This window comes from Leptosomus discolor, chromosome 1 (assembly GCF_034619465.1).
Source record: "Leptosomus discolor isolate bLepDis1 chromosome 1, bLepDis1.hap2, whole genome shotgun sequence".
NCBI lineage: Eukaryota > Metazoa > Chordata > Aves > Leptosomiformes > Leptosomidae > Leptosomus > Leptosomus discolor.
Genome location: NC_141391.1, coordinates 79,374,946 through 79,392,104, shown reverse-complemented (window position 1 = coordinate 79,392,104; position 17,159 = coordinate 79,374,946). Strand labels below are relative to the sequence as shown.

Below are 17,159 nucleotides of genomic sequence, written 5' to 3'. Positions count from 1 at the left end.
AATTTTAATTAACACAACCAAACCGCTCTTGACCACAGTGATCATGTGGACAAGCTGAAAAAGTGCTGACTGAATGCGATGTGTGCATTGCATTGCGACGGGTTACATCACTAGTCGTAACATGATGTAACCCAACGCAGCATGATGTAAGCGTCGTGATACATTGGAGATTTAAAGAAATATCAGCACTCCCTTGTGTACCTCTGCCCCTTTCCAGGAATGTGCTGTCATTCTTCGTCTAGTAATTAATAACCCATCCCCATGTCCAGTCTGTGAATGATCATGTCTTATTCTTACTTACATTAATAGTCTTCTAATTATGGGCAATGCCACCTCAAAATGTTAATTTTTTTCTATGTACATAGAGGTACAGTTGCTCTCTGTCAGTTATCGTAGGTTTCTGATGAAATTAAAAACAAACAAACAAACAAACATGCTATGTTTAAAAATGTTTCACAGACATGAAGGGTACAAATCTTTTATTCCAATTTTTTAGTTGTGCAGCTAAAACCACAGAGTTGAAATACTTTTGATTTGCTTTGCCACGTGCATGTGGGAAGGAGTGTCAGGCCTACAGATTTTCTTTTATTGTAACTTGATGCATTTTTTACAATGCCATTGCAGCTCTGAATCTATTCAGCCTGTTTCTGAGTGGTTGTTAGGGTGATTTGCCTTGTGCTTCCTATTGCCATTGCATCTTTCAGGACAGATCTTTGTGTACTCCTTTTGTTACTGTGTACATTCTGAAAGTAAGTTAGCAGGCACATATACTGCAAATTTGAATTACCCTTAGAAACGAAGATGTGCTTCTTTTGTATACTTACGTACAAGTAATTGTGTGCTTGGCTTTTATGTTTTCAGAAAGTCTATTTTAAGACAACTGTGAAGAGCACGCAATTTTCTAAAGATGAGCAGAGGCCCACGTTCCTAACAAAATAGTATTTGTTTTATGAGGCCACAGTTGGAAGAGTATATTATCAAATAGCACAGGAAGTTTTAAAGGCGGAATAGAAACAAAACAACAAAAAAACCTTTCAGGAGACTGTTCTATGATTCTGTAATTCCAGCTGAGGACTAGGAACAGTAACAAACAAGTCCTGTCTTCGATCTTAATAGTGCTTTAGCACATGGTTTTGGTTTCACTGCTGTCACATCTTGACTAACTACGTTGTGGCTGATCTATGCTGTGAAGCGCACAATTCATGATCTCTGCCCCATAAGCTTTATTTTAAACATAATGCAGTCCCACTTACTAAAATTAGACATAACTGTCTGTTTTGTCTTTTGTTGAGTTGTTGGTGTCAGTTATATGATGTAACACACTTAGAAGTTAATACAGAATCCTAATAAATATTTGGTAATTCTGTGTATTATGACTTCATTGCTTTTTTCAAGCATCTACCATTGTTGTTCTCTTGAAGATTCATAGCTTTTAACTATATTCAATTATTTAGAGGAATTCAACACTCCTTGTATTCACAAAAAAATTAAGTCTCACTTCATACATGCTATAAGTGAACAATACAATAATGGTATGCCTTTTATTTTTCTGTTCTCTAGATACAATTGAGTGTTCTAATTGAATCTCTTATCATCCAAAACCATTTTTGTCTTCCAGCAGTGACGAAAGACTTTCTATTTTTGTGATGTTCTGTGTGAAAATGAAACTGAATGTGAATGTATCATTCCTGATAAGACCTGCCATACCTGGTTATTATACAAGAATGTAGAAAATTGCTGTAATTTCAGAATTCATGCTATGCTTTGACATTCTGACCATTGTATTTGGCTATTTTTTTAAGGTTCACAGTGCTATGACTAGAGTAATGCCCAAGCCTTTTTCTTCAGAAGCTGTGGATAATTTGGAGTCTAACAATTGTGTATATGCTCAAGTTATTGTTTCCACTCTTCATGACTATTAGTTTTTTAAGCTTACTACTGTATAGGTACTTCTATCTCTGTGCTAAGCTTACTTTTTATTCAGAGAGAAAAAGGAAAAAAACCCACACCTTGTTTGCAATTCATCTTATCTTGGGGCAGGCGTTCTTTATCTCAATTGACTGCAGAGTGAATAGGTCAGATTTCATAGGCATTTAGGTGTCTGTTTGACTTCAGTTCAAAAAGTAGCACCTTGATGCCATCCACCATTTATCTAGCTTTATAAACTCTCTTTGAAGATATTCATATTCTCTCTGGCCTTGGCTCATGTAGTTTCTGTTACTGGAAAATTGTACAATACCGTAATTCATCCTTTTTTTTTTCCAGATCATTAGCAGGATGTTAAACAACATCAGATTACAATAGAGGATATTTCATTACACCATTAATCTTTTGCTATGTTGAAATTGACCTCTGGTTACAATTTATACTCTGTGTAGCTTGTTTTCAATCCATGACATTACTTCACCTCTTTCTCTGTGAATAATTATGTTCTCAACATCTTCCCATGGAAAAGGGCTTATCAAAGGCTTTTTGAAAAACCAAATAAATTTTATTGACAAGTTACTTTTATCAAGTATTCTATGGAGAGGCCTAAAGATTTCCAGCAGATCAAAGAGCAATGGTTTTTCTTTAAAGACAGCTGTGGATTATTTTCTGTCAATGTCTCTAAATGCTCTATGATGCTTTTAATTGCTCTTTTCCTTAGGCTGTAGTAACATTTTTCTTGATTTTAATATGCACATTATCTGTTCCTACTAATCTTCTATTATAGTAGCTTATTTTGACACTGAAGTATTTCACTGGGAGATCAATAATTTTAACCTGAAACCCTTTTTGAGAATAAAATACTGTTTTATCCGTAATACATCTAAGGATATGGGTGCTAGTGTTTACACTTCTGACACTTTAGTTTATCAAATATGGCTTGTTGTAACTCTCTTTTATGCATCTTTAATTCCTGGTTACTCTAAGAGAAATATATATTGTCTTGTTGCATCTTGTAAAACTGAGATACCTACAGAAGAAAAAGAGTAAATGTAGAACAAAGTAATATTAACAATTACAAAATCAGAGAAACTGAAATAGCATTCAATTATTACTGAATGCTGAAGAAAGGCAATAACTAAATACAGCATGGGGTTGAATTAATTTTGATAGTCTAGGGTAGTAGAGTATATATTATGGGTAGTTAAGCATGATCCTAGGGTAAAGTTAACTGAAAAAATAGAACATCGTGAAATAAAAAATACGAGGGAAAATAAGTATCAACTTCTTGTAAGGAAGGAGTAGGAGCATCATTTTAGAAAGCTAACCAGTGTGAAGAAAAGGGTGGTGCTAGAGGATGCAATAACATATAAAGGAGTGAAAAGTTGGAAGAAAATAACTTTTCAGATGATGTCAGTTTCTTGGTGTGGAAATTTGTGAGCTACTCTTGAGAGAGGGAACATTGTCAATTATTTTAATGGTCTGGTTTGTACTATACTGCGGATATTAATGGATTTGGAATCTATCTTCAAGGCAAGAGTCTGAATCACAAATTAATGGTTGTTACTGGAATTGCTGCTTTTTACGACGGAAAGTCGTAATAAAGGGAAAAGGGAAGCCATGTAGAGATCTGTGAAATGAGGTACTAAAATGAAATGTTGATCAATCCCTACTCAGCTTGGTGCCATCTGCAAACTTGCTGAGGGTGCACTCAATCCCGCTTCGTCATTGATGAAGATATTAAGTAGTAATGGTTCCAGTATGGGCCCTTAAGGGACACCACTGGTTACTGGTTTCCACTTGGACAATGAGCCGTTGACTGTAACCCTTTGGATAGCTGCCATGCAGTCAATTTCTTATCCATCTAATTGTCCATCCATCAAATGCATATCTCTCCAATGTAGCAGCAAGACTGTTTTGGGGAACCATACCAATGACTTTACGTCAATCCAGGTAGAGGACATCTATAGCTTTTCCCTTATCCAGTGATGTAGTTACTCCATTGTAGAAGGCCACTGAATTAGTCAGGCATGATTTGCCTCATTTGATTTTCTTTCCTTCCTTCCTCCACTTTCTATGACCAATTTTATCATGGTTTGCTGGTGAGAAGTATGAAATTACCCACTGGTGCCTGAAAAGGAAAAAACAACGCAGTGAAAATTCTCAGCATTTTCCAGTGTTGCAAAAATAACCAGGCATGGAAGGTTAAAAAGAGTGTGAGAACATGGCAAATGTCACACAGATACACATGTACAACCACATACACAGACAATGAAACTAATGAAATTTGCTTTGTGATAGTTTCCCACCTGAGCAACAACTGCTACCAAAATCACCTTTCACCTGGTGCTTTTTTCCTTTCAAATTTTGCCCTAGGTGAAAAACAGTTGGCAGAAATAGGGTGTTCTTTAGAGTGGAGGGGAGAATTCAAGGGCAGAGTGTAAGTTCATCCTGCTACACTATGTAGCCTTTCTCAAGAGACTTTGAGCTTGGACAGGAGGTTTTGTCAATGCAAGGGGAAAACTGAAGTAATACCTGGAGAGATTTGATCACAGCAATCTTTTTTGCTCTGTTTTTAAGTCTGATACCTTATTGTTGCTGTTAGTGGTAACAAATTTGGCTGTGGGGCCAGTGTTTCTATTTTGTTCCTGTAAGTGAAGTACGTGTGACAACAGATAACATCAGCACACATACAGTAATATTGCTTTAAAAACCGCAAAGAAGAAAAGCTTGATCCCTTCCTTTTCACAACTGTTTCTGTTTAGCCAAAGAAGTCTGGAATTTGATTTCTCCGAAGTAATTTGATACATAAGCTGTATCATTTCACATATGATTCTGTATTGTTCATATATGATTCCTTTTAAATGCAAGTTTCATCTTGTCTTTCTTCAGGTGGAATAGTAAAATTGTATTATGTTATATTGATATATATATAATTATATAATATATGATGCTACCAAATAACACATGCTGTATAGTAACTATATCATACAGGACTTTTTATTATTTGATTCTAAATTCCTACTTCTGTCACATAATGATAATTTACAAGCTACTGTTTTTCATTGCTAAATTTTGAGTGAAGCATGAACTCTAACATTGAAAATACTAAGCTTAAATTATGCTTGCAACATTGCAAAATGGAAAACCAAAATGAGACATGAATTCTCGTAAGCTTTGGTCAATAGAGAAGAGATTATTCCACCAGAACAGATGTATAATCCACAAACATAGTATGCGTCAAAACCAGCTAACTGATATTATCAAGTAATTAAGATCAGATGAATCAGATATTACTTAGGTCAGTGCTGTGGTTCGAAAGTTCAAATTGTGATTCTGACCAGGTGTTTTGATGCTAGCTTAATATAATTAATAATTATATAGCATGTATGAATCAAAATGATCCTTGTTCAGTTTTAATATTTGTAGATAAATCTCACAGCTTCATAATACGCTCAGGACTTATGCTTTGAAGCAGTTGGAAATTAAATAATATGGAATGCTGCAAGTTTGGTCTGTGGTTTCCCCCTCCTCATTCCTCTTCCCTAGTATTTTTCTGTGAAAACTTCCAAAATCTTATCAAGTTGAGGACAGAAAAGTATTGCTAGAAATACTGTGTTTTCAACCTCCAACCAGTAGGAAGTGAATGTATTTTTTAAAGTTGTTGCCTGTATAGATCCATGAAAATCAAAATCCTCTAATGACTTTATGCATCAAGTCCTACAACTGCTTAATCCTCATTAGTGCTGCATGTGTTAACTTTGCATGCCACAAGCTGAAACCTCTCAAACAATTATATGAACATAAAAGAAATTTCTGTTCTGTTTCTAGATATTTTTTTTTTTTTGGATCTACTCCATTTAGTTTCTAGGATCTTAGGGCGACTGGGAAGGGCTCTGCTCATGAACTCCTTGCTTGTTACCTTCTAAATCAATCTTCTGACGTTTAGGTAGAGCTGCCCTTTTTCTGTGTGGCCCAGTCTTAATATGTTGTGGTCCTCAACTCTCCTTCTGTGGAAATAATGAAAAAGTAGACTGCAAGATTTTCTTCCTTAAAAGTATGTTTTCTGTATGTTTTATTTAGAAGTCCTGGCAGTCAGTATTTCTCTTGGTATCTTCTCACAGCTTAAGTTCTTTGGGATAAGGACACTAATTTTTGTTTGGTAAAGTCATATATGTTTTCAGTGCTGAGTAATAGTGAATAAAATGTTTAAGTGAATTTTCGTTTCAAGTTTCTATCTTATTTCCTAGGCATCTGTTATTCAATCCTAAGGAGAATCTTTTCTGTGCACGTACTATTTTTGGAAGTATTAGAATAATTAAATATTTATATTTCAGATTATAAAGCTCTTCATCATATCCACCGTAGATATTGGTTTTCCTGAAATAGCTATAGTATATTGTATCCCATCTTTTATTTTAATTTTTAATTTTTAACTCATTTTGTTAACATTTTAGTTGTTTGATAGTCTAATTGTTTAGCCGGTTTGATATTGCTAATTCCAGTAGGAATTAATGGATTGTGGTGTGTAGATGAAGATGTAATTGAAATGTAGTAGAGAAAAAATTGAAAACACTGGATTATGTGCTAAAAAAATATATATTTAAAAAAAACGAAACAAACAACTGGATGAAGTTTTGCACATAACTCCTTTGGATGTCTTATACAGACCTTCTACCTACCTGTAACTAACAATTCCATGACTTCCAAATAAAAATTAAGATGTCAGAGATCCAGTAAACGTCAAAATTAGAAGTGAGTATGGTGCCAAACTATTTTATTATCTGTTGCAATGGAATAAAATTGTGTTCTCACAGGATTCACTGAAATAACAAACACAATTATTTCCTGTATTCTCCAACGGCAACTTAAAATTGAGCTTGTGTTCAAAATGAAGAAGTAAAAAAGCTGCATCAAATAATTAGGGGTACCCTTAAGAGCTGATTATTCAGCTCACAGCTTCCAGTGGTGCCTACAAATACCGAAAGGGAGAGTTCGCACAAACTTCACCAGCAGATGTGAAACGCAGAGTATGTGCTTGCCTTGTTCAGCGGTCTGCAGAGAGAGTGTAACAGTTACCTTTAGTTATTAAAACTGGCTGTTCATTCACTTTTTTTTTACACATTCATTCTCATTCATTTTAAATGGGACATAGGTACTTCTCTCTCTTAAGCCTTATTTGAAAGTACTCACCCTTTAGTTGTAGGTAGTGTTAGGTCAACCTTACTGAACTCTTTCTGCAAAATCTAGTTACCTGGATTACCTAGAGTGTGGTTACATCTAGGCTTGGGAATAACACATGTTGATTTGTGCTTTCTAATTTAGAACTCCTAGAAATGCTATACGTTCTTGGAAATGTAATTGTAGTATAATCATTGTGCTAACAACCTTATGCCCCTCTGCAGCTAATTGTACTCTCCCCATATCTTACACCTTCTGACTTGCCAGTGCAGTATGTTACATGTACTTCTGGAGAAACTTTGCAGTGGGATTTATATATCCTACAGGGACTCTCATGTTCTTGGGGTTTTCCTGTAGTATTTATTGTAGACTTACTCATGTCTTGGTCCTCAGACAGGACTGAAGCCAGCTTCATCACAGTGCTGAAGCTTATGCATACTGATGTTTTCTTTGAAGTCAACAGGACTTCTCATATGCTTGAAACTATGCACGTGCCCAAGAGCTTTGCTGACACAGAACCAGCATGTGTAACACAAAGGGAAAGACTGTATTTTTAAACATTTCAGTATATCAAACTGATTGTTATATTTTGGGCGTTGTAATTCAAGAAAGTAGCATGTAGGTATCTTTTCCGAATTTCAAAATGGGTTTGCTGATGAGAGAGGTGGGATGGGTGAAAGCAAATGCTGTGCTTCTACATAGCAGTATTGTGGACTGGGACATGTTAGCATTTTTACTTTCACACCTCATCAAGTGCACCAATTTAGCAGAGAAATGTAGGCTATTTGAGGTCACTGCCCCACTTTGATACTGACAGTGTTACTCCTGATGCTTGTACAGAAAAATATGGGCTTCTGTCTGAATTAATTTGAATAACTGTATGGTAGATTTATGCTTTTTAATGAGTCTTTCATTATTCAATCAGTAAGCATTGCAGGCTCAGTCCATTCCTCTGTCAAACAGAGTGGATTCAGATACACTGGAAGTGCAAGAAACACTCCTGTTATCTGTTGGAGGTCGCTGAAAGGATAGACTGCACAATGCTGTCTTTCTTTTGAGCCATTATAGATGGTTATGTCAAAGTAATTGTATTTAGAAGACTTTTAAGTTCTAGATGTGGTGTAACTTGAGTAACAAAAATCCTTTTACAAAATAATACTGAATGTAAGTAGCTACCTCATTTCTGTACTACTTATTAATCTTCTAAAATAATAATGATTTGTCTATTAATAATTATCAATAAAAGCAGTCTTAATTTCATAGTTTTAAAAATTATTATACTCAGTATTTTTTATTCAAACAATTTTCTTTGGTAAAAAATGTACCAAAATGATTACACTGGATGAAAGATAAAGCTTATTAGTTTTATAAGTTTTTCCAGGTTGAATAAATAGAATCTAAATAAATGCAAATATTTTTAGAATAAGAAATAGCTTTCAGATGTGTTTCTTTTAGTAACTATGACAAGTTTCCAGTGTAAATGCCAGTGTTTATCATAGACCTATATTTAACAATCTTCTTAAAATGAACGGCTTGATTTCCGAAAATAAAGTATGTAGGAAGCTTTGAAAACTTTGACAAAACAGAAGAGATACCCCATTTGCCCGAAGTTACATAAGTTAAGGTTTTATCTTTTGCATCTTACTTGGGATAAGAATGAATAGCATTTAACTGCTGAATACAGAATAGTATAATCAGAATGTAGATAGGCCAGAACTTCATGTAACAAAATAGCTCCTAAGTGCTAACTGTTGTTGCTATTTTTTGTAAGCTTTTTTTCGTCCTAACCAGCGATGAGGATCACATATTGTCTATACAGATAGTTTGAAGATTTTCCCTACCCTGGAATCTCTGTGAATATTATATTTTCTTTATTGAGATGCAGCCATATCAACATACCGGTGTGGAATAAACTTGCAAGGAAAGGAGCTCCCATCTCAATCACAGAACTAATAACTCTTGTTAAATGGTAGTAAATAAGTATTTCCACAACATTGCTACTTTTTAAAAGTGCTTGTATCCTTCTGTGGAACTATATGGGACAACACAGTCACTGTGTGACAATTAATATTGCCCTGTATTAACTTGTTGGAAGATACAACCTCATTTTAAGCATGTGAAACTGAGTGATGTGCTTATTTAATGCTCTTATTGTTGTCCAGGAAAACAGCTTATGGGAAGCACATAATTTAGGGCATGGAGTAGTCATTATTTCTGTCTTTATTTGGAAGGAACAGTATAGAGAGAACTGCCTTTTGTAAAATATTAAGAATTTAATCCCACTTCCATTCTCTGTTCATGGAACAGTTAACGCACAGAGAGATGCAAGCAAGTTTTTCCGAAAACAATGTGTAATCATGTAATTGAAAACTATAGGCAATGTAGAGTACAGAGCTGAGGTAATATTAGAATTTCATATTTTTTATGTAACCCATTTTTCAACCTTAGAATTTTTCTTTTTCAATAGAAGTGACTATGCAGATTATTTTATTGGTTCTCTAAAACTGTTTGAAAGAAGCCTGTGAAATAGCATTTTCTTTTTGTTTTAATCCTCACTAATGCATGGAACACAAAACTCTGTAGGGATTTTTACTGCTTTTTCTTAACAGTCCATCCAATTTCGAATATGACACAGAATTGTCATTTAATTCTTTTTTCTTGAAAAGAAGCATTTCCTGGCTATATAGCAGCATCTACACATTTGCTGTGGTCTGGAATTCTAGTGATTTTTCTTTTGTGTTTGTTGCAGCTGGAGTCATTAAGAACACAAATTCAATTATGTTACATGTTCCTTAGTTAAATGTTGCTGCTATACAGAGATAGCAGTTGCAACCCAAATGGGTTTGTTGTTGTTGTTGTTAATGGTATTAGAATAATGGCCACTGTAATCATGTGTTTCTGCTGTTCAGTGATAATATAGGAATTAAAACAAAACCAAACAAATCTAATTAAGGCAAATTTAAGTCAAATTCTGAGCTTTCATTGGCTTCCACATTAACAACTACCTAGAACAGAAGGAATCTGAGTCTTCATATTATTTAGGAGAGAGGTGGAATGCATCTAATTTACAGCTAAGGACTGCTTTGAAATCAATGAATGTGGCCATTTGCTGGAGTTATGCACACTGTTGACAGATTATAATTTCATTTGAACAGCATTATGGAAAAGAAGTGCCACAGAACAAACCTGCATTCTTTCTAGGAGACTCTTAACTGCATAGAGCATTTTTTTGTACATATAGGTGTATATATTTGCACATATGTATACACCCAGACACAATTGCACACACATGTCGCCGGTATTCAGTAACTAATTAAGAAATAATGGTTATTTAAATCTAAACAATATGCATATATTTTGCTTTCTCTAATTTTAATCAGCAATCTTCTAAAAATGCAGGTATATAGATAGATATGTTGCCTTTCTTTGTGATCTCTTCTAATGTAGGTGATCCACAGTCAACTTCTAAGACATTTTGACAAGCTGTAATTCTCAATAATCATTTTTGTCTGCTTTTATTTGAAGTGTCAAATGTCTCTTTTGATCTTTCTTCAGCTGCCAAATGAGAACTTCTTGGTACAGATATAAATGTAGCTGGAGAGCCTTGGCCATAGCCATGAACTAGGGACAGTGTTATGACAGCCAGACTCCCCCACTGATAGACCTCTCTTTTTGGGCATGAAGTGACTTAAGGCTCGTGCACCAAGTGAGACTCAAAGTAATGGTAACCCACCAGTCTTTGGCGAAATGCGCAAAGGACAGTACGGTACTGCTTTCCTAATGCTCCCTTGAGACTGTAATGAACTGTTGACTTTGCTGATTGTAAAATTGTAATAGTTCTCTTGGGATGGGAAACCAAGAGCTTTAGAGACCTATTGAAATGGCTATATAAATAAGACATATCACTGAGAGGATGACTGTTAAATCCTGCATTAATCTTGTTCGAGCTGGAAGTTTCCAGAAGGTTGAGCATGCTCTATGTGAAACTGGGAGGTCATACAACTAATAATGTGCTGTGTGATTTCTGAAAACTGAGCGCTTTCCCAAAATTAAATGGGGTCAAAAGGTATACTGTGTGACAGATGGAGCAATTACATGTAAAAGGCAAAGAAATGGCATCAGCTTAAGCAGTAGTTGATAATTTTTTGCTGCCATTAGAGGCTTCAGAATGGATACCTAAAATGCAAGCACTGGTAAACTGCATGCATTGGACCTGACAACTCACATATAAACGATGCATATTATCTGAATGGAGGAAGATGTAGCATAAATTGTGAACACATCTGGGAAGACTTGCAACCCCAGAAAATCTGTTTCTGAATGAGATATTTATTCATTATCAAAGGAAATGCGAGCCAGAGGATGTGCTTACAGTGGGGTGAGTTCTTCATTTGCATGGCATTGAGAACGAATCTGGGAACACAAGGTGACTTTACATTCACAGATAAATGAAATCAAGTCTATTTTAAAAGTTTATTAGCACATGGTTCAGTGTTTTAGAATGAAAAGCTTTTAAAGAGAGGTGCTTACTGAATTAAAATTTATGACTGCATTGCACATAGAGCTTCTTAGAGAGGGAAAAAAAAACCCATGAAACCCTGCTTTATTATGGCTATGTTGACTGGCACTGGTTTGGAACTGGCTCATATGTACCTGCGTTATTTTGTATCTGCACTATCACACTATATCCTAAAAAAAAAATTAAGAAAAGAAACATTTTCTGGCAAGCAAAAATCCTTTACGAAAGAGGTTTGACACACTTCAGAACTACACCATGCCTTTTTCACTCAGCAATGAATAGAGTTGTGGGACACATGAAAAGAAGTTCCCTGGCATTTAGTATCTACATTATGAAGTCAAAAGTTTCTCTAGTTGTCATTAACATAAGGCCTCTTAGAACTTTCTAAACCATGAACTTTTTTACAAATGTAATCTTCAGTAGAGCTACAATATCTAGAGCATATTTAATATATGAAATTAAATAGTTCCTGGTACTTTTCATTGGCATGGAAAGTGAAGCACAAACCTTGCAAACCAAGAACTCCAGTCAAACCCTAGGCTGGTCAGTAGAGATACTCCTGGAATTCAGTCCTTAATGCACTATATCATATATCAAATGTGCATAATGCTGGTTCCAGTATTGCTGTTAAGATTTACCATCTATGTTTCATATGAGATGAATGAGTAAACATTTCTTAGACTACAGAAGGGTCATACCTATAATGCAGTGATAATGTTCACTTGGTGTATGGGAATCCAAGGCTAAAATTGGTAATGCTGCAATTTTCATATATACAGGGACGAAAAACACCCCTGAAAGAATCCCCAAAGCATAGGGAAGTGCTGGTCTGTGAGATGAGTAGTTGGTGCAGGCAGGGAATTCTTAGGAGACACGGGAGATTCACATTCCCATTCTGTCTCCTAGATTAAGCTAACCTTAGAAAATAGCAGGTTTTTTTTTGTTTGGGTTTTTTTTTGACAGGAAGTAACATCTTTGTGGAGAAGTTTCAGGGCAAATGAATCAATATTTTTAACAAAAAACAGACAGCGTTGGTGGAAAATTCCAATTTTTCTTCCCCATATGAGATGATACGTTTCTTGAATCTTATCTTTTCAAAAGATCAATATAATTTTTCTAAACAATGCTCCCGAGTTTCTTAAGTGGTTTTTGGTGCTACTGAAATAATTCCAACAGTAACACTTCTGTTCTCCTCAAACAGTTCCATACCAACATTGTACGAGAAGTAACGTGGCCAGCGGAAGTAGGGAAGTGATCGTGCCCCTGTACTCGGCACTGGTGAGGCCACACCTTGAGTACTGTGTGCGGTTTTGGGGCCCTCACTACAAGAAGGACATTGAGGTGCTGGAGCGTGTCCAGAGAAGGGCAACGAAGCTGGTGAAGGGTCTGGAGAACAGGTCTTATGAGGAACAGCTGAGGGAACTGGGGTTGTTCAGCCTGGTTGTTCCCCTGTGGTGCTTAGGGACATGGTTTATTGGTGAACTTGGCAATGTTAGGTTTATGGTTGGACTCGTTGATCTTAAAGGTCTTTTCCAACCTAAATGATTCATTGGTTCTATGGCTAGTACCCGCAGTATGAGAAAAATCCAGTGTGGTAGGAACACAGAAACCCAGTTTGAGAAGTCATTGATGTAATCATTTTATCAGATCTCAACATGAATTTAAAACCCCTCAAACCCAAGAACTTAGTTATCAAAATATGTTTCAGTTACCATTAGACAAATGAAAGATTGTTCCACAACACATAGGAAAAACAGCATTCCCACTCACATTGTTATGAAATACATCTTAGAATTATATTAAGTTGTTCTGAAAATTGGTTACCCCATGATTTCTTCAAGCTGTGAAGAATGAAAAAAGAAATAAAGAATCTTTCAGAAATTGTAGATAACCTTATGTCACATACCTGTGTTACGTGATATTTGTATCTCATCACATCTAGTAGCATGGTGTGGTGACATTTTCTGAATTCTCATTACACTGCTGGTATTCTTTCTGAAGTATACTGAACCAGAGTTACTTCAGGAAGCACATTGGAGAGAAAATCCTTGCAATATGTTACTGATACATATTTTCATAATTTTTGGGGGGATAGTGCCTGAACTAGTACCTGGTTTAGTAACTGGCCTAAAATGTTTTGGGACACATCTACTTTAACACTCAAAGTACTTTAAATATGGATTACAGTCTGAATAATTGTACATACAGTTTTTGCAACGGACATTATATATATGGGGTCACATTGATTTTGTTATTTTTTAATTCATAGGAATGATACGTGGTGGTTGATTTTATATTTTTAACAAACAATTAGAAGACTACATCACTAGGGAACTAAGATGAAAATTTTTCCTGTTATGTGCTTTCAAACTTGTATCTAGGCGGATTTATTGTCTAGGAATAATTATTCCTCAATAATTTTTTACATGAATAAAAAAATAATTTAAGGGCACTTGACGGGTGGAGAACTTGGTTTATCTAAATACAAAATTAATTTTGCTTGGGTAGCACTTGAGAAAGGATTCAACCTTCATTGTGCTAAAACTAATTTGGAAAAGTATTTTAAAAAAGGGCAAAACTTGGATGGTGTCTGAGATTTAGAGCCTGTATCTAACATTTCTCAAAGAAATTCATAGATTAGAGAACATCTATATTTCATTGACAGTGATATTTTACCTAGTTAATTATGTACAGAATACAATATGTATTCAAATAATTGAATGCACTTATGTACTACATGCACAGTAATTTGTGTACAACTGCATTGAAGATGCAGGCTTTGTGTGTAGATGGAGTCTCAGCCACTGCTTTTCACATTTTGACTCACTAATATCACCATCACTACATATATAAAGACAGTGTTTCCAGAAAATTTCTACAGAAAAGTCTGTATTCTGTTTGTATCAAGAAGAGAAGCAAACGAGTGCACAGGACCCAAAACTCTGTATATTAACAAATTCCTAAAGACTTCAGTAACAATTTGCACATGCTGACGTACAGTCATGGACTGAGATTTACTTGAAATCTTGAATTTTGAGGGATACAGGGACATTTGAAGTAGTAAAATGAAAAGAAGTAATAAAATAATCATGTTTGCTAAATATGATGTCTCTGTGACATATTCAGATTTCATACACAAATTCACACATAAACAGGTTAAGAAAGTATTCTGTTCTTTTTCAGTATGTCTTGAAAACACCCTTCTAAATAAAGACAATTCAGGGAAAAAAAATGTTGTAGTGGTGACTTAGATAGTTTTATTTGTTTAGTAGCCATATTTCATTTCTAAACTAAATTAGAAATTGAGTTGCCTATTCATGTTTCACTCTTTGTCAAGTAACCTTTCACATTACAGAGGACTACTTGCTACAGGAGTAAGCACGATATAAGGAAATGTTGAGTGCAAGGATAGCTTGGTGTAACTTTTAGTCAGAAAACAGATGTATTGCCCAAGGAGAGGGGTGGGGAAAACTATGTTTATTTCCTCTTGCTCCCATAAGCATAGGCTATGGCACGTATGGATGTGTGTGTGTGTGTGTGTGTGTGCATGTATACACCTCAAATGTAGTTTGAGAAAGCATATTGAATACAAATTAAAATATAATCTTTATTAAATCTTCTAATAAATAAGTGCAAGTTCTTTATCATGGTAAGCAACTGTTTTCAGTTAATTTCTAGGTTTTCCAAAACAGCATGAAATATGATGTAATATGAACCAAGACTACTTTTGGACTAATATGTGACTGGGATTGACTCAACTAACTCTGTTTCACCTTTGTTCACAGCCTGTTGTTTCAAATATCTTTTTTGCTCATATAAGAAGCAAGGTTAAATTTTAAGGAGGTCTCTATAGTTTGACTTGGTCCATTCAAGTTGTGTGAGACTCAATGATAATTTTATTTCCATCGGTTCCATGTAAAATTCAGGTTGTGGCTAATTCTTAACAAATCCTAATGAGGATGAATAAACTGTTAAGTCATTGAAGATAGTGACTGAAGGCATTGTTTCTTCAAGGTTACAGAACAGAATGAAATAAATTGCATTTCTTATGTAGAAACCATGATTTGGTAAATTTTTAATATACTTTTTTGTTTTATATTATTCTTTTTAATAGCACATTAATTTTATTTTTGCAGAAATCACTTTTAACTGAAGTAACTGCATTGTCACAAATATGATACATTTTTTCAAATATTTTCAATTTGTTCTTCTTGACATTTTATGTTTATGTGCAGTTTGCATCTTTTTTGTTTTTCAATTTCAAATGTAACAGATTTTGACATTTTTGTTACATTTTTTGTACTAGTGGTTTTTTTTTTATTTTTGAGAACCTACTGTTTTTGAATTCTCTTTTTTCCCTTTATTCTCCTCCTCACTATGATCCCAGGAGCCAACACAAAGAAAAGCGCAGATGATATAACCAGTAATGATCGTGGTGAAGATGAAGGTATTTTTTGTTTTTTCAAAGCTCGACCCTGATGCATGAACATAAACTTTTTAATTTTTATTATAATAATATTTATTATTGTTATTGTTATTGCTGTTATTTCAAGGTGATTTTTAGTCCCTTATTTGCAGAAGCACACTTCAGTGTGCTGCTTTATTTTCTTCTTTAGAAATTGCTTTCATTGTTTTTCTTTTTAAAATCCAAATTAACATAAATGACTGCAGATCCTCTGTGACATAGGTGTAAAGGTTATTCCTAAATATGTGTGAAGTAACAAATATTATTTGAAACTGCACAGTTTGCCCCTCCCTGTTCTTTCTTAAATTGAGAAAATGGAATTTAAAAACATGCATGTGCTCTTTTCCCTCCTACACATTTTGTAAGTTCACCTGTTTGAAATTCATGAAAAAACTCACATATATCCTTCCTTTCACTTCCACTGTTTCCCCAGTGCACACACTGTGCATTGATGCAGTTGAATTGTGCTTTGTCTTTGCTATTTTTATTTACTTACTTATTTTTTTTTCTCACAGGATGTGGTTTATTTCAGGACACAAATATAAAGGGAGCTGTTGATGTTGCTTTATTGTTTTTTCCTGTAGTCAGCTAGCCTCTGAGATACATTCGTTCTGACTGACCACATTCCCACTGAAATCAATGATAATCATTTTCATTGACTTCTTTCAGAGTTGGATTGGATTCCCTGAAAGGAAATGTTAAAGTTCACAGTGAAGTACCCCAAAAAAGTTTTACAAGGAAATACATTTTTTCTTGCCTTGGCACAGCAAAGCTATATAGGATGCACCGAAGTAGAAAGAAGTCATGAAATTTTCCTCTATTCTCACCCTTCCTTTCCATTAAAGTTACATTGACAGTTTATTTTACTTTATTATTTAACAAATTAAGAAAATATTTTCAAATTAATTGAGAAGATAACAGCCTTGGGCAGTTTATTGGTCTGGTTTGGGATCAATGTGTTCCTTAATCCTTTCATGCTTGGCCAGTCCGAAGTATTTTCCATGTCTTTTTTCCTGTTTTCTTCTATCTGACTTTGAAACATTTGTCCTCCCTGTTACCCTTAGAATC

General features: G+C 34.8%; 1 protein-coding gene across 2 annotated transcripts in view; it reads left to right on the top strand.

The window, feature by feature from the left end:
- Positions 1-17,159, top strand: part of NLGN4X (neuroligin 4 X-linked) — a 126,287-nt gene that overhangs the window by 27,570 nt on the left and 81,558 nt on the right. Inside the window, exon 2 of one of the 2 annotated variants that reach the window (XM_086478894.1) lies at positions 16,014-16,073. The exons of the other annotated variant lie outside the window; for it this stretch is intronic. Coding sequence (XP_086335020.1) covers positions 16,014-16,073 — 60 coding nt within the window. The remainder of the gene's footprint in view (positions 1-16,013; positions 16,074-17,159) is intronic. 2 annotated transcript variants of the gene reach the window in all.